Below are 24,225 nucleotides of genomic sequence, written 5' to 3' on the forward strand. Positions count from 1 at the left end.
AGCAGTAACCTTTCTGTTGCGAGGTGTGTGATGGATCGCAAAGCAGCTTTAAGCTCGACGTGTGATCCATCTACAATCTATGGCTAGCTGTAACTTTTGGAAGCATCACCGTGGCACTCCCCGCCTTTTGCTGTTTTGCACTTGCTCACCCGGTCGACCAAACGAACTTGGAACAAAAAAATCTAGCATAGGATGCAGAAAAGGTTCAGTGCTAGTATGAGCGTGAGCCGGTAGCCTGCAACTGCAACGCAACCAGTACAGTGTTCGTATAGCAGGGGATTTTTATCAGCACCACTGCCCCCCGCGGGTTGCTAGAGAATGCTTTTTTTCAAGATCTAAAATAGATTCGACGAGCCGTCAGCTGAATTATCATGGCACGTGTTTCCAGGCGTAACCTTGTGCAGCACGAGGCCACTTCACTGAGGCAGCACGCCGAGTCCACTGTTAGTCGCGGTTGCCGCGATAGACTACGATCGCGCGCGGGGCACCCGATGTTTTGGAACCAAAAAAACATCGGCGTCAGAATTTAGCGTGTGGGGTTCAGGTTCGTGATCGATGTGCGTCGCCTTCGCCTTTTTTGTGCTTCTTCATACCGGCGACGTTGAGAGCCACGGCCGCCAACCATCTTCCTGTGCTGCCTGGCCAAAGGACAAAAGCTGAGGGGAAAGGGAGGAAACCCACGCGCATGTGCGACTGCGTCTCGCGCATATGTTATGTCGCCACCAGACGAGTATGTAAATATGTAAAAAAAAAAAAAGCTCATGCAGAACTGGAGAAATAATAGTTTGGGTCAGTCAGTCCAAAATTCTCTGACATGGGAGGACAAATATGCTGTGTCCCCCACCTGTAACGACGACCCCTGCAGCTGCATACTAGTAGTAACATGGGAGGATAAACACGGCCTAGGACAAATTTTTACACCTAAACATCTAAACACCCAACTTCAACGATGATAAATTTAGGTCAGTTCGAGATTGAAGTCCCAGTTGAGTAGACAACCTGCGTTGATTGGAGCATGTGTTTCTAGCCATTGCATGATTTTTTTTTATAAATAACCTAGCGTGCAGCTGATAACGGCACAAGGAATCACAGTAACTATCTCAGTTCTTCAAGCAACAAACCAAATGTTCACTGATGAAAAAAAGTAAAAAGTATGTCGCGTCTTTCTTATTTGTCACGGCCTTTTCTATTATATATCTCCTAAAATTTATAAGATTATATAAATATTACTTCCATAACTATATAATTTTTTAGACTTTATGATATACATTTGTATGAAATATAGTAGTTAAAATCACATATCGAAGACAGGTAAAAACACAATACTGTTTATGTTTAGCGGAGGGATTTCATTTCCGAACGGCTGCAAAAAAAAGAATCGGTCTAGTATTTTAGCCATATAAATTAGTTCACTTTTCCTTTAATGTAAATGGGCCTCATGGTTTTGACAGCAAACGTAAGTAGTATAAAAAAAGGCAAACGATTAAAATATGCCGCATTGGGATGAATTTTTTAACGCAAAAAGAAAAGGGGCAGCAAAGTCACGGAATTATTCCCCCACGGGTGAAAAATAGAAAAATCAAGAGCCGAAGAAGACTGCCAAACGTGTGCTCACTTCCTCTAGCAGTCGTCGTCCCCGATGATGATAAGCAGGGGGTGGTGGAGCACTCCAACCTAATAAGTGAGCTTCCAGGTCGAGGAGAGGGACCGCCGGAGGAAAACTTCGGAGGCGCCCGGCTTCCAAGATACCCACTAGCTCCCTGCCTCCCACCGCGTTCTTTTCCCCCTTGTCTGGTGCTAGAAAGATGCGATTTTTTGGCTCTGGGGCCACTTGTTCTTCTGATTCTTACGTTGCGGGCACCCCCTTGGCTTCTCGTCTGGTGTCTGTTTTCTCGTGGTGAGGAACTCTCTATCTTCCTTCGTGGGGATAAGTGTGTTTCCCCCCATTTTCCCTAGAAATTTATTTAATGTTTGTTCGATTTGCTGCTCTTCGTTAGGATCACATGTGTGGAAGACGTAAATATGTGCTAATTCTGTTGATCCTTTTCTGTAGTTTGAGGTGATATTTGGCTCATCCTTTGGTGCCTTTGGAGGGTGGGCGAGAGGTCTCGATTCCAAAATCTGCAAGCGTCTTCTGTGTATGGGTCTGGTAGCCGCCCTGTAGGAGACCTGTATGGACGAATTTGGGGGCGATCCCTAGTCTATCTGTCAAGCAGCCAAAGTGATTTTCGTGTGAGCCAAAGCTAGGGGAGATGCAGAAATTGATGAGGAGACAGTAGAGGGGCTTGTTGGACTCTGCAAGGACTTGCTAAGCTTTTGTCCTTCTTGTGATCTAGAGGCCTGATATTTTTCCATCAGCTGAGCCGTATTTGCCGAAGTGCACAGATAGAGGGGTTTATTGGAGTAAGCAAGAACAAGGCATCCCAATTTTGGGATTCGTCACAATATCTTCAGAGTGAACAAGTAAGGAACCATTTGATCCTGAGACATGGAGAAGCAATCCAGCATGCGGCATGGTCCGCTAGAAAAACTGAAGAGCTTCCGGGGGATAGAGAAGCAGAGAAGCTTTAAGTTCTTGTCCATGGAGAAGCAGCACAGCTTCAAAAGGAACAAGGACAGCCCTGGGAAGCGGGGTGACACTGCACTCCACCTTGCGGCGAGGGCTGGCAGTGTTGCCCATGTCCAGAAGATCCTTGTGGAGTGCGACCCAGAACTAGTGGTGGAGTTAGCTGCCCGTCAGAATCAGGACGGTGAGACTGCACTGTATGTGTCTGCTGAAAAGGGGCATGTTGAGGTTGTCTGTGAGATTTTGAAGGCTTGTGATGTGCAGTCAGCAGGGCTCAAGGCCAGCAACAGCTTCGATGCATTCCATATTGCAGCAAAGCAGGGCCATCTGGGTTAGTTCTCTTTCCTCTATCATTGAATTTGGTCCCAATGAATACTACCTGAAAGTCATCTAGTTGAGGATTTGGCTAGTCTGAATTGAAATTCTTTAATATCTGAATTCACTGGCTTATACAGGCAGTTCTATCTGATCTTTCATATATTTGTTCATTTGTGCTTGCAGTTGGTATGTTATAAAAATTGACTTGTATCTCATTGACTCCTGCAAATCTCTATGCTCATGAAGGGACATTTTCCCTAATTTATTTCTCAACAACATGGAGTATTAAATCATTTCCATGCTAACTGCCTTCTGCAACAAATTGGCTGATAAATTTAGTTGGCTGATTTATTCTAGGTTCCAACCTACCATGTCTGTCTTTCTTGGTTTTGCAGACAAATTGATGATTTATGATGAGTTACAATTTCCAAAAATCTTGCTTAAAGAATTGTTTATTACTTTGCATGTCTAGAACAATGGAGCAGCATTCCCCATGAAATATAATTTACCTGGACTTAGATCTAGCGATAAAATAGCACTTCCTCCTACTTGTTTGCTCAGCTACAAACCTTAAAAAAATCAATGAGGCTGTGTAATTTCAAATATTTGAGTTGTTATGCTGTCGTGGGGAGCAAAGTTGTCGTTTTACTCAGAGTGTTTTATTTAATCATATATTTCCAAAACGTTTCTATTCATTTGATCTTTAAGAAGAAAAAAAACATATTTATATCAGTTCAATTTATCTGCCTTGCAGATGTTTTGAAGGAGCTGCTGCAAGCCTTTCCCTCATTAGCTATGACAACAAATTCTGTAAATGCCACTGCTTTGGACACTGCTGCAACTCAGGGCCACATTGATATTGTTAATCTTTTCCTAGAAACAGATGCAAGCCTTGCTAGGATTGCAAGAAATAATGGCAAAACAGTTTTGCATTCAGCAGCAAGAATAGGCCATGTGGAGGTGGTCACTGCACTGTTGAATAAGGATCCAGGGATTAGTTTCAGAACAGATAAAAAGGGACAGACAGCGCTACACATGGCTTCAAAAGGCCAGAATGCTGAAATTCTGCTCGAGTTGTTGAAGCCTGATGTCTCAGTTATCCATGTGGAAGACAGCAAGGGGAACAGACCATTGCATGTTGCAACTCGGAAGGGGAACACCATTGTAAGTATCTTATCTAAGAAAATCTTCTGATTTGTGCCCCTGTTATTTATTGTTGAAGTTATGTTGCTCAGGAGTCAGGGCAAGTAGTAAAATGAAGTTACTTGCATTCATGCGATATTGTTTGCTTAATAGTTATAGTATCCAATGTTTTCTAAATAAGAAGAATCCGCATCTTTTCCAGGAATCAAAGAAAACTTAAGTTCAGGGTATTACTAAAAAAAGGAAATGCTTTCTTCCTTGAAACTTTTAAAAAGGAACAATTTCTAAGCAGTTTTGGATTGAATATTGCTCGATCTTAATAATAGCATGGTATTAACATCAAACAACAAACTACTAACTTGTAATGTATCTGAAATTTGTTTGTTCCCTACAGATGGTCCAGACCCTAATATCAGTTGAAGGGATTGAAATCAATGCAGTTAATAGAGCTGGAGAGACTGCTTTTGCTATTGCAGAGAAACAAGGTAATGAAGAGCTTATTAACATCCTTAGAGAGGTTGGTGGAGTAACTTCAAAAGAGCAAGTGAATCCTCCTAATCCAGCAAAGCAGCTCAAGCAGACTGTCAGTGATATCAGGCATGATGTTCAGTCACAGATCAAGCAAACACACCAGACCAAGATGCAATTCCAAAAAATCAAGAAGAGAATCCAAAAGCTTCACATTGGTGGGCTAAACAACGCCATCAACTCCAATACTGTAGTTGCAGTGCTTATTGCCACTGTTGCCTTTGCAGCCATATTCCAACTCCCTGGTAATTTTCTGGAGAATATGAAAGACGCACCAGATCCAGACATGACCTTGGGGCAAGCTTTGGTAGCCAGCAATCCAGCCTTTATAATCTTCTTGGTCTTTGACGCCTTGGCTCTCTTCATCTCCCTTGCTGTTGTCATTGTTCAGACATCTCTAATTGTCGTAGAACAGAAGGCAAAGAAGAAGATGGTCTTTGTGATAAACAAGTTGATGTGGCTCGCATGCCTATGCATCTCGGCAGCCTTCATAGCACTGACCTACGTTGTCGTGGGCCGAAATGATGAGTGGTTGGCTTGGTGTACCATGGCGATTGGCACTGTCATCATGGTGGCCACTCTCGGTTCCATGTGTTATTGCATTGTTGCTCACAGGATGGAAGAGAAGAACATGAGGAAAATTAGGAGGACCTCCACAAGCCAGTCATGGTCCGTATCAATTGACTCGGAAACGGAGCTTATGAACAGTGAATATAAGAAGATGTACGCCCTTTAGGGTGCCATCCTTGCTTATCATCGAGTCCTGTATATATGTACCCATTTGCCAGAGACTACTCCATGGCACTAAGTGGGATTGACTAGAACTATATTTAGGCCTAGAACATGGCACCTGTATGTAACTGCAGTCAGCAGCCTCCTTCCATGAGCAGAGGGGTGAATTCCAGGTGATAGGAGTAGCCACTTTTTGTAGGCAAATATGACTATTTGCCAAGCAAGATGTTTATCTTATATGCTTATTATTACTGTGATGGAAATTAAAACCATGAAATTGTATCAGTATAGTAGAATAGTATGAGATAAGTTGCCCTTATGTCAAAAGTCATGCAGTAATAGATGCCCATATGATGCAGCATGAGACTGGAGTAAACTGAGGCCAAAAACAATGATCACAAATGACCTTTTGGACTTGGACTGGAGAAAACTGGGGCAGCCATATGTAATATGTTGATTGTTTTTAACTTTTTTGACCTCTATAATAAAAAAACTTTGTTGACCGTCATGATTATGCGGCATTTGCAGCCGTTCTGTCAAATCAAATGGACATTCCTATGAAGCTGTTATTTCTGGGTTAAGATATGACCGGAAAATCATTGAAATTAACGCTCTTTCCATGGAAAACAAGCAGATATTTTAGAATATTGTCGGCTCTCCAGCATCTTCATCTCTGAAGCTTGATGTTGCGTTTCCAGCCTGCTGACCGCCGTGTTCTCGGTGGCACTCTACAAGTACAGATGCTTGAAGCTCACCCCGCTGTTTGATCCGCCGTAGTTACGTCGAGCGACTGAACACTGCGCCGCACAGGATGACTTGTCGGATTGGCAGTTGGACCTGATCACCTCAGTCCCCGCAATCATTCAGCCAGACGTCGGCAGACGATTCCGCTTACTGCAAAGCAACGGGCGTCAGCTTGATGGTCACGAAGAACGGAGGGAGAACATCTCGTGGATAGGAGAAATTGAACGGTTCCATGGTTCAGCGTTGCTGACTCGTGTAACTGTCTCCGGTGCCTGGTTCCACTTCCACCAGGTGTTAGTAGTCAATCTTGGTGCTTCTGTTACGGTACATGAGAATGAGATACTGACAAGACCGAAATTCAGAAACTTCTATGGAAAGTGAAGTCCCGGCTAAGATGCAGACGAAACCATGGGTTGACAACTGGAAGAGTTTGCGTAGGGTAAGAGGAGTGTGGTGCACAAGTTGCTATCTTCTTTTTCACTAAAGGTTCAAAGGGTCTATTCCGTGGACTCTAAACCAATTGCTTCCGTGTTCGAGATAAAAAAAACAATTGCTTCTAATATTTCAAGTCCTTGCAGATTAGGAGTTGTATTTTTACTATTACGTGAATGAATTAACTTCTTGGGTGCCAAAACATTTTGTGTGATAATATATATGGTTCTCAACTTGACATTATGCATTTAGGGCATGGTGAATTTTTTCTTTTTGAAAACTCAGGGATTTAACCAATGGTGAACTCTGTATCACAATCACAAGAACATGATTAGTGAATAACTTTCGTGTTACACTAGAAACCTGGCGCGGCTTTGCCGCGCCCTCGGTGTGGCTTAGCCAGTGTTATGCGGTGGTAAAATATTAAGCATCATAGTACATATTACATATGCCATAGGGCAAACAACTGTTGTTTCTCAGACATGATCACAATAGCTTGGGGAACCCAGTTAGTGGGCCCTCGGCCCCAGACACACTGATTTTTAAAACAGTTTCTTAGAAGTCGGAACTCTCTGATGATGGATTGAAAGCCACCTGATCACCACAATCCAAGTTGTGTCCAGAGTGCTCAGGGCCAACTGTTGGTAATGAGATACCATAGTTGTGATTCCTGGTGAACATCAACAAGCGGATCCAAGATTATCAACAAAGTGACATATCAATTTGACCTGTAAACAGGAATAGTGCCTCTGCCATAGTACTCATTGCAATCATGAGAGTAGCTCTGACTGGGGCTCAATTCATGGTTGTAGCAAAGCCCCCAAGCCATTGCACCACCATGTGATTCACTATATCCATCTGATAGAAGACATAGTTACAGTACTTATCAGAAGCTACTTGGTAAAAAATCAGATTAATGTGCAGAATATTCCAAATTAGGCATCGTGGCTATCTCTTTCTGAGATTTATGGAATCGGGTGATAGATTGCTGGGTATCAGGAAACTGTTCGGAGGGAAGTTTCTATAGCTAATGAAAATTTTCTATAGCTAATATGATGATTTGGGAAACTCTGTTAGCTTAGAATAATTAGAGACAATTTCAGATTAGATATGGTACCACTTAAATTATTTTTTTCAATTAAATGACAGCCGAATAAGATCTTGTGGAGATTTATATGACTGAATGGGCAATAGAACAAACCTAGCAAAGCAAAAAATGTGTGTTGTATTGTCATTTCATCAAATAGTAAACAAGCATGGAAGCAGATGAGGAGTTTGACACTTCAATCAATATGGGTTGATTACATAGATGAAATGAAATTTAGCTAACATATAAGTACTACTTGAAGAATGGGGTTCACTACAGCAATTTCAGCATACAGTTTTCTATACTAGATAGCATTTTGGATCATAGTTTGGGGAAGCAGAAGCAATATGGTTTAGAAAGGCATACCTGTTACAGGAAGCTGGGATCACTTTGGATCTCGGTAAGTGGCCGGCGGAGAGGCGTGAACGAGGCGGTCGCCGGTCGGCACAACAATGTGAAGGTTGGCGTCGCCGGCCCCGTTGACGAAGACGGCGGGGTTGGCGTGGCCGTCGGCTGCGTCACCTGCGATGAGATCAAACGTCTAGGCCCTCGTGTTTCTCTTTGTATTGTATACCAGATCGAGCGTATGGGGAAGGAACTTCTGTGTGAATTCAAGAAGTTGTGCGTTAGAGGTGCGGTCTTGTGGAAGGCGAAGTGTATCTGAGATTTGTGGAAGAACTGTGGTGGAAAAGGATACCGGAGCAACGGAAGATATTTAGCTTGTGTTCCGGCTTGCCGTCGGCACGGCTCCTCCTCCGCTCGGGAAGTTTCTAGCGATTCAGAAGAGGAAGCGTCGCGAGTTTCCTTGCTGGAGTACTAAGCACGTTCAGAAAGATTCTTGTCTCCAATATGTGCGTTCAGGAAGCTAACCTATATACGCTTGCTTTTCTCCAGCCGTTGCTTGAGAATCTAATGGACCAAAATTGTTGTAGACGTGGCGCTACATGGGATCGATTTTCACCCAAGTGCAGGGTCAAGTTTCGTCTATTAAAGATGTATTTCCATAAATAACTAAATAGTGTAAGTTATCAAAAAAAAAAACTAAATAGCGTAATACTGCAAGTTCATTCCAACAAGTGTATTTGCATATATTGGGTGGAAATGGATGTTACCCTCTCTGCATTCCATCCTGAAACAAGAATGACCATTCTACTCTTATCAGCTGAAAGCCTGAAACCACTGTCCTCACTTCTTTGCACGGCTTCCAAGCTTTGGCCTCTGCTCCTCCTCTCCTGTTCTCCTCCTTCCCTTCAGTATTGCATCGGTGGGACTGGCATCCTTACGGATAGCAGGCACAGAGCCGGTAGCAGCTCTGCTCCTCCCTTTCAGTGCTGCTGTAGCCTGCACATTGTCCGGGTTTGCAGCGGGTGGGCATGATAGTCTCCTGGCGGTGCCACCATTAACCTTCTTATCCTTTGCACCAACTGAAGAATCATTCAACCGAGGTTTTGTCGTGGTTTCTGTAACGTTCTTCGATGCCTTGTCCAGTCTGACATCATTCTTGACTGCTTTTGATGGTTGAGATTTGCTGCCTGAAGTTTTCTTGGATGCTTTGGTGGCTGTAGTAGTAGTAGTTGGAGCTGCAGGAATTGAATTGTGCTGCCTATTCGTCAGAGATGTATAGCTGGACCTCTTATCTATTTTGTAAGCTGAATCCTGCTCTTTAGATGGTGCAGCAGCTTCTCTGTTGAGGTTTTTCTTTGATGACGAAGAGCTGGGCCTTGCTTTTGGAGTCACAGACCTGGTGGAGCTGGAGGTAGGCGATCCAGACGATGTTGATGCACTTGTAGCATGAGGCTTGCTTGAGAACTGTTCAAGTTTCACAATATCACAGTAAGATCAGGGAAAAAAGAACTCCACATTTTTCTTGTCTTTTTTTACAAAAAAAAAGAAATTGTACTTAAAATATCAAATGTTTCCCTTTTGGCTTGGATATGATTGGAGAAAACATGGTATTAGATCAGCAGATATTTGCTGAACATGTTACTGCATCAGCTTCTCAAAAGATTAGGTGGTTATTAGTGGAATGTTTGATTGAGTAGTTCAGCTTGGTGACAGTTGAACTACTTCGTCATTTACATGTAAAGGGAAAGGTATAAGTGCAACATTCATCATACCCTTGAAGTTCTGACTGGCTGAAGGATAGGCAGCTCCTTTTGAAAAATCATCTGGGAGGAGTTGGCTTCCATCTCAAGGGAGGGAAATAGTGGTGTCGCTGGAGGAGTCTTGAGCCTGAAATGAACTGCTATGTTTGACAATGGAAATGAAACGATTGATGCATTTGGGTATCATTAAAATTAGGGATCTCTATGTATTTACCAATCATAGTCATGCTTTTCACCATCTGGCAGGAGGTAATCCCTTTTCCCTGAAGGAAGCTTAAACATGCGACCATCTCCTATATTCAGTCAAAGAAGCAACCCACACTCATCAGAGGGTCTGTTATGGAAAGCTAATTGGTAGCATATTTTCTTGACGCTTTTTAAGAATGTTCCAAAGCACTCAATCAGAACTTTTCTTCATAAATGACATGATTATGCATCCATCTTCTGTTGCTTTAGCCTCAACAATACAGGAAATATGACATGATTATGCATCCATCCAGCATGAACAGGTGAATCCATGGATGGCTCGAAAAAGTAAACTCTCACCTTGAACAGCTTCAAACTCCACTGAGAACATTGGTTCAAGGAGGTTCACATCCCTCTCTTTCTCATGCTTGTACAGCTCACCAAACAGAACCAAGCTCTCATCTTCATCTCTCCGAACTGGGACCGCAAGCGCACCCTTTGCCTTGCCAGTGAATCTCTTCACGCGATCCATCTTCAGGGGGCACAGATCGTTAATCACAAGGCCTGAACAATCCACAAAGGCTCTTAGACGCTGGGAGAGCAGGTGCATATATCACCATCTTGGAATGAGGTTGCCGGAATACTCTAGGGACCAAATTCGTGCCGGCAATGCTGAAACCATCCTTGGAGCTCCACACGATGTTAACAAATGTAAGAGATGTGTTGGTGAAAGGGACAGGTATACATGCAAACGAATGGACATTGTCAGCTTCGATGATTCATATGGTGCGATGTTCTTTTCTCCTTGGCCTCCATATGGCACGAATGAGTTTTCTTCAGTCTTGGCCTTAGCCTGAATGACATCCATCTCTTACCTTTTTCCATATGGCGTTTTGGTAGAGCGCATGTTGCGTCAGATTCAGAAATCAGAACTATGGCATCAATTGAACAGGAGCTGGAAGGTTCGTCACCTCTGAATCTCTTCTCTCCTTGACGCCTTCCCTTCGTGGTAGGGTTGACCTTCAGCTCTGAGCCGAAACGGCGGCCGTGCAGCTTCTCCACTCCCGGTCTGCTCGCGCCTTCATCTCGGTCGGTGGCTAAGAGTTGTCCACGCTGCTCACCACGACAGCGTGCACCTGCATCTCCCAGATCATAGATTTCAACTTCTCCTTTAGCTCCTCCACGAATGGCCCATCGATGTCCTGGATTGCGCTTGCGCAGTTGCGCCTAAAACCGTCAGGAAGCCTGACGCGGTGACGCCCCGATGCCACGGACCATTGTGCTGCGTCCGTACACACACGCTCAGGGACCCAGCTCTTCCTTATCTCCCACAGGGAAATCGCCTTCTCCGGCAGCCCTCCGGCGTCAGCTAGGGGCCGTGCGGCGGCGGCCATGGCGGGCGCGCGCCGGGAACGGGAAAGGGGGGGGGGGGGGGGGGGGCGGCACGCCACGCCCAGGGTCAGGGGCAGAATTGATTCGCTGGGCAGTTTTGCATAATAGCCCCTATATGCGGTAGGTATCTCGTCTTCCGGAGGGAAGTTTCGTTGCGCTCCCTGCGGTGGTACCAGCCGGCCACCCTTTGTGACGAGCTGAACTCTTCTCTGCCGGCGACGGTATCACCTCGCCGGTGAAGGGGTTCTGCAGGACTGACATGAACAATCGAAATGAGAAATCTTTGGCTGTGACACTCGTAAATTTCTTGGATATATGCTCAGACCTTGGAGGACCAATCAATTCAGCCGCTCCAGATCTGAACAAATCTGCAGAGACTTCTGCTGAACTCGCTAGCAAATCAGATGGTCGAACCACATCAAGAACTCAAGGTGCAGAGAGAACGACACCATACGCCCAGAAGCAATATGCGTATCACAGTTCCCATTTCTAATTGCAGCAATATGCGTATCACAGTTCCCATTTCTAATTGCAGCAGTGTCCACAAGGTCGCTCCGACTGGCATCCAGATGACACGAAGTGCACAGAAAGGATGAGATTAAAATAACACAGTTTGGTTTGTTCATTCTGTTCATTATTACGCTATCCATCTTCACTTATTCCCACTTGGCCACAAGTGGAGCTAAACATTACTACTTCGTGCTTGCTCTAGAATCATTACATTCAGTGAACACTCTGCCTGCGACAGTGCAATTCACAAACTCTCCTGCAAGGCTGCAACATTTGGCTCTTAGCAGATTCAATCATTGGGAAGCCATGAACTAAGTTTGCGCCTTCCCACTCTTCAACTCGTATGCCTGCCTGATTGCATCCCAGAACGCAGGCACCGCCTCAGAATCAGGAACTTCTTTGAAGGATGGGAGATAGTTTAGGTCCACTATGACATGGTCTCCGGTGCCCTCCTGAACCTTCAAAGCCAAAGAACACTCACTCAACAGGTATCTTGATACAATGCAACTTTCAGATGTCCAATTTTACAAACTCTAATTAGTGTACCACTGTACCAGGAACCATAATGGTTTGTAGCTGTACTGTACAACAAAGGGCCAGAGGATACTTACGACAACATCGAATCCAAAAATCGTTAGTCCAAGCAATCCCTTCAGAAATTTTGCAGCCTCTTCTACTAAATCAGCATCCACTGATTTGCTGTCTCGCATGCTCGCTTGCAGTTGCTGCTCCTTAGTAGCCACCGGAAGAGTCTTCAAACTGGCAGAAGCCAAATTGAAGCATAGTTCAGTGTCAGGCTCGGAACAGTGACTGATAATGAAGCAGTCCAACAATTATTATATGTGTAATGTCTAAAGGGTACCTATTAAATGTAAGAGGTTCTCCTCCTGATGATGACTTCAGAAAACTTGCATTAGGCATTGAATTCCTAATCGCATGGAAAACTTTGTCTCCAATTACATAAAATTTAAAAATCTTGGATCCATGATCGACATATTCCTGAAAATATTCTTGAGCAGGTCACTTACTGAAAGCTACATTGCGAAAGAAAGACTTAACCAGAAGGAAGAAAATTCAAGAAAGGGAGCAATGTTACACTACCTGTAGCACCGCTGGAAGAGGCACACCAAGGTTGCTAAGTTCTTCAATTTGAAAAACTAATGCCTGCACACAGCAAAAACTGTGATTCAGCAGCGCGAGAAGTAAAGGCAAACTCGGAATTTAGAAGGTTGGAATTAATGCGGTGGCACATGTGAATGCTTAATTTTCTTCATGGAACTGGTGATAAGAGGTGATGATTCAGAAAAATTATTTCATATATGGTCCAAAATGTCAAAGAATAAAAATACAATGACAAAAGGCAAACCATATTGTGGGCATCAGCAACTCCGCAAGCTACTTGTGGTTTCACAATGAGTGGGAATGACAAATTAGCTTCTGCTAGATGCTTATCTAATTCACCATCATGAAAGTTATCAACCTGTTTTAAAAAATGGCTAGTCAGGCAAATGATAGCACTAAACATTCAAACTAGGGGCCAATAACTTAAAATGGTAGCCATATTAAAATGACCTTCAAAGAATATGGTGCTCGAAGTTTTGGCTTTCCTTCAGTGCCAAGTTCTTTTAATCGGACTAGGATATTTTGGATTTGAAGACGATCAAGCAACGGGTAAATATTTTTAAATGGATCGATGATGCAAAAATCAGGGTGCTCTTCCACAAACCTGCTCAACACAGAAGGATATAGTGAAACAGAATAATGAAGTTTTTCATAGAAGGAAATATTAATGCACAAAACTTCACTTTTCTAGGCTCATGTACAGAACTAACATCATACAGGATTATTCACAGTTAAACTCCATTTTGCCTCATATGTTTGGAAACAAGTTATATGCCAAGGCATAGGCAATCTCTGCTCCAGATTGGTCAGTGCACAAAGAATTGGGCTATGGAGTTCAAGTTTCTTTGCAGTACTCTGGTGAGTAGGGATTTAACAGTGTTCTGGAAAACAATTTCAGAAAGCTGACTTCCTCTGATAGTCAAATCAATCTGTTGGTTACAGAAAGTTGGTAGGCCAAAGGTAGCTCACCAGAAATTATGTAGAAATAATAGGGCAACAGCAATTATATATTATGCCAAACAACCATTGCCATAGCATAATTACTGGGGTAAGCATTAGAAAATATTTACATGCACACCCACGAATAGTTCCTTCAAATCTAGGTAGGGCCTAGTGATTTACCTTATGATTTCAGACATTCCTGCAGAAAATGAAATGCCTTTTGGAAAATCAGTGGAGCAGTTTGGATCAATCTTGACAATCTCATCAGTTATTTTGTGGAGGACCATATCAACTTCTTGCAATTGTGAACTTAGAGGAAGTTCGAATGAAAGAGGAACAAAGATAAGACTGTGCTTACTAGGATATATGGGAAATGCTCCTCTCTGTAAGCAAGATGAAAAGCGCATGATGTTCTAGATGATATACAACACTTAGTTGTTAATATTCAAAAACAAACTGTAGAAACTTGCCCTTGCAAAGTCCACCTCGCGGGATTGTTTCATTACATACCCAATCACCAGAACAGATGAGCCACCTATTTCCTAAGTCAAAGAAATGGACACGTTTCAAATTAAATGCACTCTATGGTTTCGGAAAAATGTGTATAAGTAGAAAGTGGCAAGGACAAATTTACTATTTTTATCAAAGTAGCCAAAGTGAGAAGCAACTCCTGAAGCATTCCGACATTTAAAACCCCAGGAACTTCATTACCTGGACCAGAGAAGAATATCAGTTCCCATCAACCCTTCACTAGGGCAAATCGTTCAATATATAATACAGTGCATCACTGCATACATATCCTGAGCAAAATCCTAATAGAAAATGCTCAAACAGCATGAAAATAAAACCTGCCATTTCAGTTCAAGCATATGCTTACCTACAGAAACAACTTTCCAGTTGTGATTCTGAAGCTCAGAAATTAAACCTTTGTGAGCTCTTGAAGTGGCATAAAAACAAGAACTTGTTTGACTCCATTCCAACATTGACTCGTTTGGAGAACAATTCCCGCTTTTTACAAGAAGTGGCATGCATCCAAAGGAGTGTGAACTTGCGACCTTTTCAAGAAAGCCTGACTAATAGAAGGAAATAGGGGGAATGTGTGAGCATAATTTTCTTTTGATCTTCTAGTTGGCATGGACATTTTGACAGTTCGGAAATCTTTCTACTGAAGCAACTAACCAATGCATGTCGTAACGGTAAAAAATTCAAAGGCAATGTCCAAAGAATACCCATTGCTTAAAAAATCAATAACAATAATCATGAAGGATTAATTGAAGATTCTATTTGGGTATTTGATGGAAAACTTGACATGATTTATCACGCGCTTGGTTTTATAGTACATACGCTAGAGACATGGGGCCATGTGTAAAGCTTATTGAAGTATGTGTCAGTTATAAGAAATCTAACAGGAATTTTGCCCCTAGGCTCTAGATCACCAGTAATAAACTGTCTTTCCATAAGAAGTGGCAGCTTTCTCATTCTTATTAGTGCCATTCTCTGAAGCACAGCAAGCTGAAGTGCCCCATAGATGTTGGAAGATGTATTGATATGAATTTGTGAGACAACTTCAAAGGGATGTAATTAAAGCACCTCATTAATCGACATGCTCTCCACATAGCAGATTGCCTGAAAAAAGATAAGGAGGATACCATTAGCTGTATATTCATTCCACAAGTTGATAGCGCACTGCAATCACGTTACAATGACATAAGCAACAAAAAAAAAAGCCATACTATGTGCAAGGAATGTGTGCTCATTATATGAATATATCAAGGGATAGTGTTGAAAGTACCACGTTTAGATGTAAAAAACTAGTCTGCCCTATTGCCCATCGCCTGATCGGTTTATGAACTCTTAACTGCAATGATCCACCGACAGCAAGTATTTGAACAGTTGGGCTAAATTTAGTCTTGAATAGAGCAACCAACCATTCCATCAATCACAAGAAGTTGTACTCCCCTAAATGGAGCCCAGATATCAAGGGAAACTAATACTAGTAGATTATAGGAAACATACAAGCATGACATCAGCGAACAGGAAAAAAATGGAAAAGATTGCGCCTTTAGCCAACTTCCTGGGACAATCTATCAGCGAGAGCATTTCCTCGAACAGTACGGCAGATCACGAATTAAGTCACTCATCAGGTCATACCACTGTCAGGTTGGAGTAGCGCAATCGCCGCAGAAGCACCTCCGCCCCGGGCCGCAGAGCTGCCGCTTCCCCCCCCCCCCCCCCCCCCCGGTGGCGGAGGGCTCGAGGAGGAGGGAGGCATCCAGCACAAGCCGTACGGGCCGCCCCATGGCCATGGCTTCGGGGAGGGAGATGCCAACGGCTGGGCCGGTTGTGCTCGGCGTTGGCACTTAGGGGGACTGGACCTGTAGCCGCGGGGCATGGGAAAGGGAAAGCTTGAGCAGCGGGCCCAGGTGCCGGTGCCACGGGTGGGCCCCACGGGCGCATGGATGGCACCTGGCGGGAGGAAGGCGAACAGATGTGCGGCGCAGTTGCAGCAAACATTTTCAACTCCCCTTTGAACACATGTATGAAGCACTAAATATAATTAAATAACAAAACTAATTACATAATTTGGATGTACACGGCGAGACGAATCTTTTGAGCCTAATTAGGGCATGATTAGCCATAAATGCTACAGTAACCCACATGTGCTAATGATGCGGTCAAAGACCTCAAAAAATTCGTCTTGCGGTTTCCAAGTGAGTTCTGAAATTAGTTTTTTAATTAGTGTTCGAAAAACCCTCCCGACATCTGGTCAAACACTGATGTGACACCCAAATTTTTTTGATTTTGGGAACTAACGCCCCCTTAGGAAATCAGGCTAGACTTAAAAAAAAAGGAAATCAGGCTAGAAATAAAAAAATCAGGCTAGAGTAGGTTTCAACTGGCAGGGGATCAGATTCGTTGTCTTTTAGGAAAACAAATTAAATGTGTTCTCTTGAATACAGAAACTGTTCTGGGCCTGTAGAAAAGTTCGCTGGTCTGTGCCGTGGTAATACAAGTTCGGTGATGTGTCAAAAACTCAAAATGCAGTCAGCCATGTTAGCACAGTTTTTCATTAAGCCATCAGCCCATCAGCGAAAAGCTAATCACTTCCTGCATTTTGCATGCTTCGCAGCAACTGCTACATCTCACTCGCCATTTTTACTCAGCCGATCGATCTTCTGTACAGGATGTGCTCGCGTCACAAAGCCACCACCATGCCCTGCGGATTTGAGATTTCTACGCGCCTCTGACGCACGCAAACAGGCGCATGCTGCTGAACCTCCGGGACCTGGACAGGCCGCGCCACCCGTCGTCGACCGCCGGCGGGAGCGGCTCGTCCCGGGTGCCCTCAGGCAGTGCTCGGTCACCCTCGCCGCGGGAGAAACCGAGCACGCCGGCAGGCGAATCCGCGGCGAACCGGCAGCTCTGACTCCGGCAACGGTAGGCGCCGCCGGCGAAGCGCCCCTCCTGCCCCGACGTCGGAGGAGCGCCGGCGGAGGAGAGGCGCTCGTAGTCCACCGCCTTCTTCGCCAGCCTCCGCTTCTTGATTGCGCCGCAGACGAACGGGATAATCCCCTCCATGCTCATGTTGCAACGATCTGCACCGACCCCGAGCAGCAGAGATCGATGTTGCTGGAGATTTATTTTTTTCCCCCGGAGAAGCAGAGCCGGCAAAGCTAAGAGATCTTACTCTTCTGTTCTTCTTAAAGAAACAGAAGGAACATGAGATTCAGTAGATGGCTCGATTCTTGACGGTTTGCTGTTGGGATGAAATGAAGTGGCACTGCGAGGATTCTTATAGGAAACCGGCACCAGATCACGCATGATGTCAGAGTTTGCATTGACTTCCCGTTAGCCGCTGATTGAGCATGTAGGCATCTCTGGGATTTTATATTGTTTGCATGAGTACCATTGAGATGTGTTCATATGTCCGCATCTGCAAATTGGATCTGCATGCATGTGAAGGGTCCACTGGTTCAGTTTGTATGTTTCGCCTACGTTAACTAATCGAGAAAAACAAAAGGAAAAGGTAAACTGAAACAGATGCTTCACATGCACCTGCAATCATCTCGGTAGTGATGAACATGTCTTTGCCCAACGGCCAATTCCAACTGATTTCACTGGACCAACTGCATCTAACATGGAGCCATGGAGGGGAAGCAACATGACCGTCATGACTCATGAGGTATTATTCGTTCATTTGTGTAAACTGTAGAGGCCGTTATGTCCCCATCCCCTGTCTTCAAGATTGCATTGCGTACCTGCAAAGTATTGAGTTCTTTTCAATTCAGTTATTTCAAAAAAAAAAGGCTCCTGGTGTTGTTGCTACTTTGAGGGTTGTTTTGTCTAGGCTGGCTGTTTAGCTTCAGGGTTTACTGGTTTCAAAACGCTTTTCACCTTGCTCAGGTTCTTTTGATCGTTGGTTAGGTTCCAACGATGGAGAAAAAAAACCATGTATCTCAGTCTTTAAAAAGATGGGGGTTTGGCCCTATACTCTAAAAAAAATTAGGCTAGCATGGAGAAAATAATTTGTAAAACTGATAAATTAGCCTAGATAAAAAGATAATTTCTTGTATATACTTTTCCGTAACGTCTGTTCAAAACAAGTTCCTTGGTTTATGGCTCTATGCCACGCACGGTAAGTATAGTAAGTATACGATTCCAATTGGGAATGTCTATACCACACCCGGGAATTTTTTTCCCTTCTCCACACCCGAATTTTTTTTTACCATCGGATGAAGATCTGACGGTGGTGGATCTTCCTTGCACTGTTCATCTTCAACCTCCAACCTCCTCCTTCCTCAGCACCGGCGCCCCGGCCGCCGCCCTGCTTCCCCAGTCGGCTGCCGGCGCTGGGCTCCGGCGAGACCCTCCCGCCGCCGCCGCCGCCACATGGCCGTCGTCGCCCCTGCCCCAGCCTGACCCAACCGGCCTCCTCCACCGCCCGGTCGACGGCGCCGCCGCCGCCGGCCTCACCGCCCCGCCCCGCGCCCGCCACCACCACCGGGTCGGCCTGCCACCCCCGGCCTTCCTTCTAAGTCCGGCCATGGAGATCGCCGGAGCCCAAACTCAAACCCGGAACCCCAACCCAACCCGAACCCTAACCTGACCGGAGATCTTGCCGGAGATGGAGAAGAAGAAGCTCGCCGGAGATCGGGATTTCCCCTTCCAAAAATCAGGACTCACGGAATTCGAGTGCAGAGGATGGGAGAAATGCTCGGGTGCCATTTAGCTTTCCCGATTCCAATTAGCTAATTCCCCTTTCCAGGTCTATAACTACTACGGAGTAGTCCATAATGAACATTCATGTAAACAATGTCAAGTTTTATGTCCCTTGTTTAATTTCTTCCCTGCATGCATATACATGTCCAGACGTCAGCCATCAGTTCCTTCCATATCTTGCCATCAGCGAGAAGCTAAGATTAATTAAATGATGCATCGTGTTACACTTCACCGATTTTCTTGGAGATCTCTCCTGTAGTAAGGACAAGTTGTGCTCGCGGTACATGCCATGCACGCCCGCACGATCGGTAAAAGTTCCGTCACTTTCACATTCTTTCATTGGAATAAAAAACTATACAATATTATCCGAAACAAAAATATCATCGGTATTACGGTAATTTCAAAAATAAAAATATACGATAGAGAGAACACATCGATAATGATCGAAATAATATTTTGAAAAATTATAAATATATCAAACAAGAGAGCTCAACACTAACCATATGACTTGACTAATTTCATATGCAAGTACTGGTGGTTAAGATATTAATCCAAGTATTCATCCATCCATGACATGTGTCTCGTTTCATAATACAAAAAAAAGTAGACATTATAATCTCGCCATCCACGAAACTATAGTCCCATGAATTGAGATCACTAGATTGTGATTTTGGGTTAGGATAAATGAGTCATGACTCTCTAAAAATAAAGATACGACATTCTAAAATATAATTAGCAGGGTGTGCTAGTATTGTACGTGAATACGATATTTCTATCTATAAAATATGAGAATACCGCAAAAATACGATATTTCTCGAAAATGATAGGAAGACCCTTAAATCATTTTCGTTTTCACCTTCATTTCATTTTCTTTTACCATTTTCGTTTTTTATTTTCTATATTGTTTTCATTTTTGTTTAGCCTTAAAGCCGATAAAATCTCGAAAACGATCATTGAAAATCAAAAACTATCATTTTCGTTTTCTTCCCTAGATGCGGGGGCGACGAGGCACCGCGGGGAGAGGGAATGCACCATCAAGGAGAATGGGGGAGCTTCGGAGGGGGACGAGCACCAATGACAAATGGGCTTGGGGAAGTCGTAAATTGTGGATGGGGTTGTTGCTGCCGCGGATGTGGTTGACAGAAGGTGTTAGAATAAATGGGCTAAAAGCCTATTAAAAATGATCAATAAATTCCAAGACACATTGTTCTGGTGTGCAAACCCACAGCCGGGTGGCGTAGTGCACCCGCCTAAACCTAGAGGGTGAGTACTCGGGGGTTAGCTAGAATTAGCCCAATCTCGATGAAAGAACGCGATGAACACAACAGGTTTAGAGTGGTTCGGGCCGCCGGAGCGTAATACCCTACGTCCACTGTGTGTTGTATTGCTTGCGCTCTCAAGAGGTTGAGAATGGGATTGTTCGGCGTGAAACCGAGCTTGTGTTGTGCCTTGGCATGTCTGAAGCTGACATTATGGCATTGCAGGCGACGAAGATCTTATTTCTGAATTTTCTCGCTCTGTCCGTGGGAATTTTCCGTCCGGCATAGCCATGCCTTGTCTTGTCGAAACGGCGCCAGGGTGTAGCTTGCGGCGTTGCCTGCAGCGTAGCTGAACGGGCCGTGTAGCTTGCGGCGTAGGCGGTATGATGAAAAGGTGCCGTGCCGTCATATCCATTTAATGCGGCAAACGGGCTCTGCACGGATGCGGCGCATGCGGCTGTACTGTGCACCTCGGTAATACGCTGTCTACAGTGAGGCCTGACAAAGGCTGCCCCGCGTGCCGCGGTGGCAGAGCACGCCTCAACCAGCCGCATTGAATGCGGTCGGTGGGCGAGTCTTCCAGCGGAAGACTCGCGCCCGCGCCTGCGCCTGTGGGACACGTGGCGACCCCCGGACCCCGCCCCGGCGGTATGTTGGTTCTACGTGCGTGGGGGGTCCGGACGGACGCGGGGAGATCCCGGACCCCTATGGGGGGCATAGGGGTCCGAGCCCTCGGCTGTTGGCGCGGAGTTTCCCCTCCTCAGGGACACGTGTCGTCACCGGACCCGTCCCATAGTGGGGGGCGGGTCCGGGGCCGTTGGCCCGGTGAGGTAAGAGCTTGACCCATGGGGCCCGGCTGCTCCGCCCCTTATGGCGTAGTTACGGATGACTACGCGAGTCCTGCCTTGCTGCAGTAGGAGTGGGTATCCCTACTACAGGGTACCGACACACATGATTTTGGGGTAGTTATAATTGTAATGGCACCGCATTGAAAGTTGAGAAGGGTGTTGTCATTTTGGATTACCATTTGATGACTATTAACTGACCCGTGGTTAGTGACTAGTAACGGACATTTCAATGACAGAGAGTTACTAGCTTTCATGGCATTAAGCTAGACAGTCAAAGGTCTTTCATGGTGCCTTTTGATGGCATTAACTCGGGCAGCCAAAGGTCACGCCTGGGGGCTATAAAGAGGCATCATTTCTCTGTCTTCCATACATACACGACACAAAGCTTCACCGTTGTGCTGCGTTCTTGCTGCCCCGTTCCGATTCTTGCGCGCACGAGCACCGGAAGAGTAGGCCTCCGAAACGCTGTTCGTGAGTTCGTCTGCTCGGGTGAGGACGGCAATCACGTTTTTGGGGAGTGTCGGCGTTGGCACGACTACTCACTTTTGTTCCCGGTGGCGACGTCATCTCCTTCCTGTTCGGGCGACGGCGCGGCACGACTTCTTCCCGGCGCTAGGCGAACGAGCGTGATCGTCACTGCAACATCTCTGCACTGCATCGAGCGGGATGACTACAACAACAAAGTACCATGTCGCTTTTGGGTGCTTTCGACTCTGCCACTGGGTATGCTAATCTTATGCTCAAAGTTGCAAACTTTGTGATTAGCGTAAACACTGTGATCGACATGTTTTATTTGAGAGTTTTCACATGTCTTGTTTTGCTGGTTAGCACTGGTTTTATATTCATGATGACTTTGATGATGAATTCCTTTGATAATCACATATATGATATTATGATCATGCATTTTTTGTTTGCGCACGCTTATGAAATAAATTAAACATAAAATTGGCTAGATTTCTAACAGAAGGTGTGGCCGTCTCCGAGTGGCCCAACTCAACATGGAGATGGCGCTTGACGGGAGGGGCGGCACCTCGGCGCGATGTAAAAAGGCGGCGTCTCGGAATGACGAGAGGATGACTTCGATGGGATGACAGTGCAACGGGACAGTGGGTCGACGACTTCGATTGGATGACAGCGCAATAGGACAGTGGGTCGTCCGCGCGGCATGGCACTGAGAGGAATGGAAGGACGCTAGGCGAGGGGGAGGACGCCTAGCTAGAGTGCCGCGGCCGTGGCGAGGAGAACTGTCAGAGGAGTGGGGGGTGTGAGGCGCGGGGATGGGAGACGGAGCGGGGAGGAGTGGGCGTTGGAGACATCGATGAGATGGCCCACGGATGAGATGTGAAGTTAGCAGATACACACGGACCGGGTCAAATATCGCACCAATGTCTAACATCGTTCTTTTTTTTTATTGTGGTAGACATAGACGATCAATCAAAATATAGTTGGACGGTGGATTCGTAGCATCACCAATTGTCAAATTTTATGGTCCAGTATTTTAAAAAATTCCAGTACAGTCCTTGCAGCTAAATTTTCAAAGCATTTTGAGGGCCCACAACATGAAAAGGTTGTTGAGCGAGAGTGCGGGTAGACCTGGGCATCCTCCGGGCCGGGTCGGTCCAAAAAAAGCCCGTCGTCGCCCCCGCCCTGGCCTGACCCAACAGGCCTCCTCCACCGCCCGGCCGACGGCGCCGCTGCCACCGGCCTCACCGCCTCGCGCCCGCCGCCACCACCGGGCTGGCCTGCCACCCCCGGCCTTCCTTCTAAGTCCGGCCATGGAGATCGCCGGAGCCCAAACTCAAACCCGGAACCCCAACCCCAACCCTGAACCCTAACCTGACCGGAGATCTTGCCGGAGATGGAGAAGAAGAAGCTCACCGGAGATCGTGATTTCCCCTTCCAAAAATCAGGACTCACGGAATTCGAGCGCAGAGGATGGGAGAAATGCTCGGGTGCCATTTTGCTTTCCCGATTCCAATTAGCTAATTCCCCTTTCCAGGTCTATAACTACTACGGAGTAGTCCATAATGAACATTCATGTAAACAATGTCAAGTTTTATGTCCCTTGTTTAATTTCTTCCCTGCATGCATATACATGTCAAGACGTCAGCCATCAGTTCCTTCCTTATCTTGCCATCAGCGAGAAGCTAAGATTAATTAAATGATGCATCGTGTTACACTTCACCGATTTTCTTGGAGATCTCTCCTGTAGTAAGTACAAGTTGTGCTCGCGGTACATGCCATGCACGCCCGCACGATCGGTAAAAGTTCCGTCACTTTCACATTCTTTCATTGGAATAAAAAACTATACAATATTATCCGAAGCAAAAATATCATCGGTATTACGGTAATTTCAAAAATAAAAATATATGATAGAGAGAACACATCGATAATGATCAAAACGATTTTTTGAAAAATTATAAATATATCAAACAAGAGAGCTCAACACTAACCATATGACTTGACTAATTTCATATGCAAGTACTGGTGGTTAAGATATTAATCCAAGTATTCATCCATCCATGACATGTGTCTCGTTTCATAATACAAAAAAATTAGACATTATAATCTCGCCATCCATGAAACTATAGTCCCATGAATTGAGATCACTAGATTGTGATTTTGGGTTAGGATAAATGAGTCATGACTCTCTAAAAATAAAGATACGACATTCTAAAATATAATTAGCAGGGTGTGCTAGTATTGTACGTGAATACGATATTTCTATCTATAAAATATGAGAATACCGCAAAAATACGATATTTCTCGAAAATGATAGGAAGACCCTTAAATCATTTCCGTTTTCACTTTCATTTTCTTTTACCATTTTCGTTTTCTATTTTCTATATTGTTTTCATTTTTGTTTAGCCTTAAAGCCGATAAAATCTCGAAAACGATCATTGAAAATCAAAAAACTACAATTTTCGTTTTCTTCCCTAGATGCGGGGGCGACGAGGCACCGCGGGGAGAGGGAATGCACCATCAAGGAGAATGGGGGAGCTTCGGAGGGGGACGAGCACCAATGACAAATGGGCTTGGGGAAGTCGTAAATCGTGGATGGGGTTGTTGCTGCCGCGGATGTGTTGACAGA

The 24,225-nt window shown here is 45.0% G+C and overlaps 3 protein-coding genes, 1 long non-coding RNA gene and 1 pseudogene across 12 annotated transcripts; 2 read left to right on the forward strand and 3 right to left on the reverse strand.

The window, feature by feature from the left end:
• Positions 1–1,555: 1,555 nt before the first annotated feature.
• Positions 1,556–5,614, forward strand: LOC120684403 (ankyrin repeat-containing protein At5g02620-like). 3 transcript variants are annotated; one of them, XM_039966274.1, is made up of 4 exons: positions 1,556–1,897; positions 2,054–2,897; positions 3,639–4,048; positions 4,422–5,614. In XM_039966274.1, exons 2-4 carry the CDS (start codon positions 2,489–2,491, stop codon positions 5,289–5,291), a joined length of 1,689 nt encoding a protein of 562 aa, XP_039822208.1. In that variant the 5' UTR covers positions 1,556–1,897; positions 2,054–2,488; the 3' UTR covers positions 5,292–5,614. The 3 variants fall into 3 exon arrangements, with proteins under 3 accessions (XP_039822208.1, XP_039822214.1, XP_039822218.1); XM_039966280.1 differs by having other exon boundaries at positions 1,600–1,931; XM_039966284.1 differs by having other exon boundaries at positions 1,600–1,897; positions 1,998–2,897.
• Positions 5,615–6,794: 1,180 nt separating this feature from the next.
• Positions 6,795–11,272, reverse strand: LOC120684436 (putative protein TPRXL). 6 transcript variants are annotated; one of them, XM_039966322.1, is made up of 7 exons: positions 10,813–11,271; positions 10,202–10,405; positions 9,870–9,948; positions 9,668–9,782; positions 8,248–9,359; positions 7,917–8,151; positions 6,795–7,321 (listed from the first exon to the last, which is right to left on the reverse strand). In XM_039966322.1, the coding sequence occupies exons 2-5, from the start codon at positions 10,371–10,373 to the stop codon at positions 8,736–8,738; spliced, it is 990 nt and encodes a 329-aa protein (XP_039822256.1). In that variant the 5' UTR covers positions 10,374–10,405; positions 10,813–11,271; the 3' UTR covers positions 6,795–7,321; positions 7,917–8,151; positions 8,248–8,735. The 6 variants fall into 6 exon arrangements, with proteins under 6 accessions (XP_039822256.1, XP_039822260.1, XP_039822245.1 ...); XM_039966326.1 differs by having other exon boundaries at positions 9,668–9,792; positions 10,202–11,272; XM_039966311.1 differs by having other exon boundaries at positions 7,917–8,072; positions 8,663–9,359; positions 10,202–11,271.
• Positions 11,273–11,803: 531 nt separating this feature from the next.
• Positions 11,804–16,249, reverse strand: LOC120684425 (annotated as a pseudogene). The gene is made up of 12 exons (XR_005679293.1): positions 15,959–16,249; positions 15,398–15,433; positions 14,685–14,880; positions 14,442–14,518; positions 14,278–14,349; positions 13,988–14,190; positions 13,316–13,469; positions 13,110–13,223; positions 12,845–12,907; positions 12,606–12,742; positions 12,355–12,502; positions 11,804–12,201 (listed from the first exon to the last, which is right to left on the reverse strand). The product of XR_005679293.1 is annotated as an inositol-tetrakisphosphate 1-kinase 6-like (transcript).
• On the forward strand, positions 12,104–13,433 carry LOC120684478. Its single transcript, XR_005679314.1, has 2 exons — positions 12,104–12,231; positions 12,301–13,433. It is a non-coding gene; the product is annotated as an uncharacterized LOC120684478 (long non-coding RNA).
• A 792-nt stretch (positions 16,250–17,041) lies between the features above and the next one.
• Positions 17,042–17,650, reverse strand: LOC120696121. Its single transcript, XM_039979268.1, has one exon. It carries the CDS (start codon positions 17,390–17,392, stop codon positions 17,042–17,044), a length of 351 nt encoding a protein of 116 aa, XP_039835202.1. The 5' UTR covers positions 17,393–17,650.
• Between the last annotated feature and the right edge of the window lie 6,575 nt (positions 17,651–24,225).

Source organism: Panicum virgatum, chromosome 2K, assembly GCF_016808335.1.
Source record: "Panicum virgatum strain AP13 chromosome 2K, P.virgatum_v5, whole genome shotgun sequence".
NCBI lineage: Eukaryota > Viridiplantae > Streptophyta > Magnoliopsida > Poales > Poaceae > Panicum > Panicum virgatum.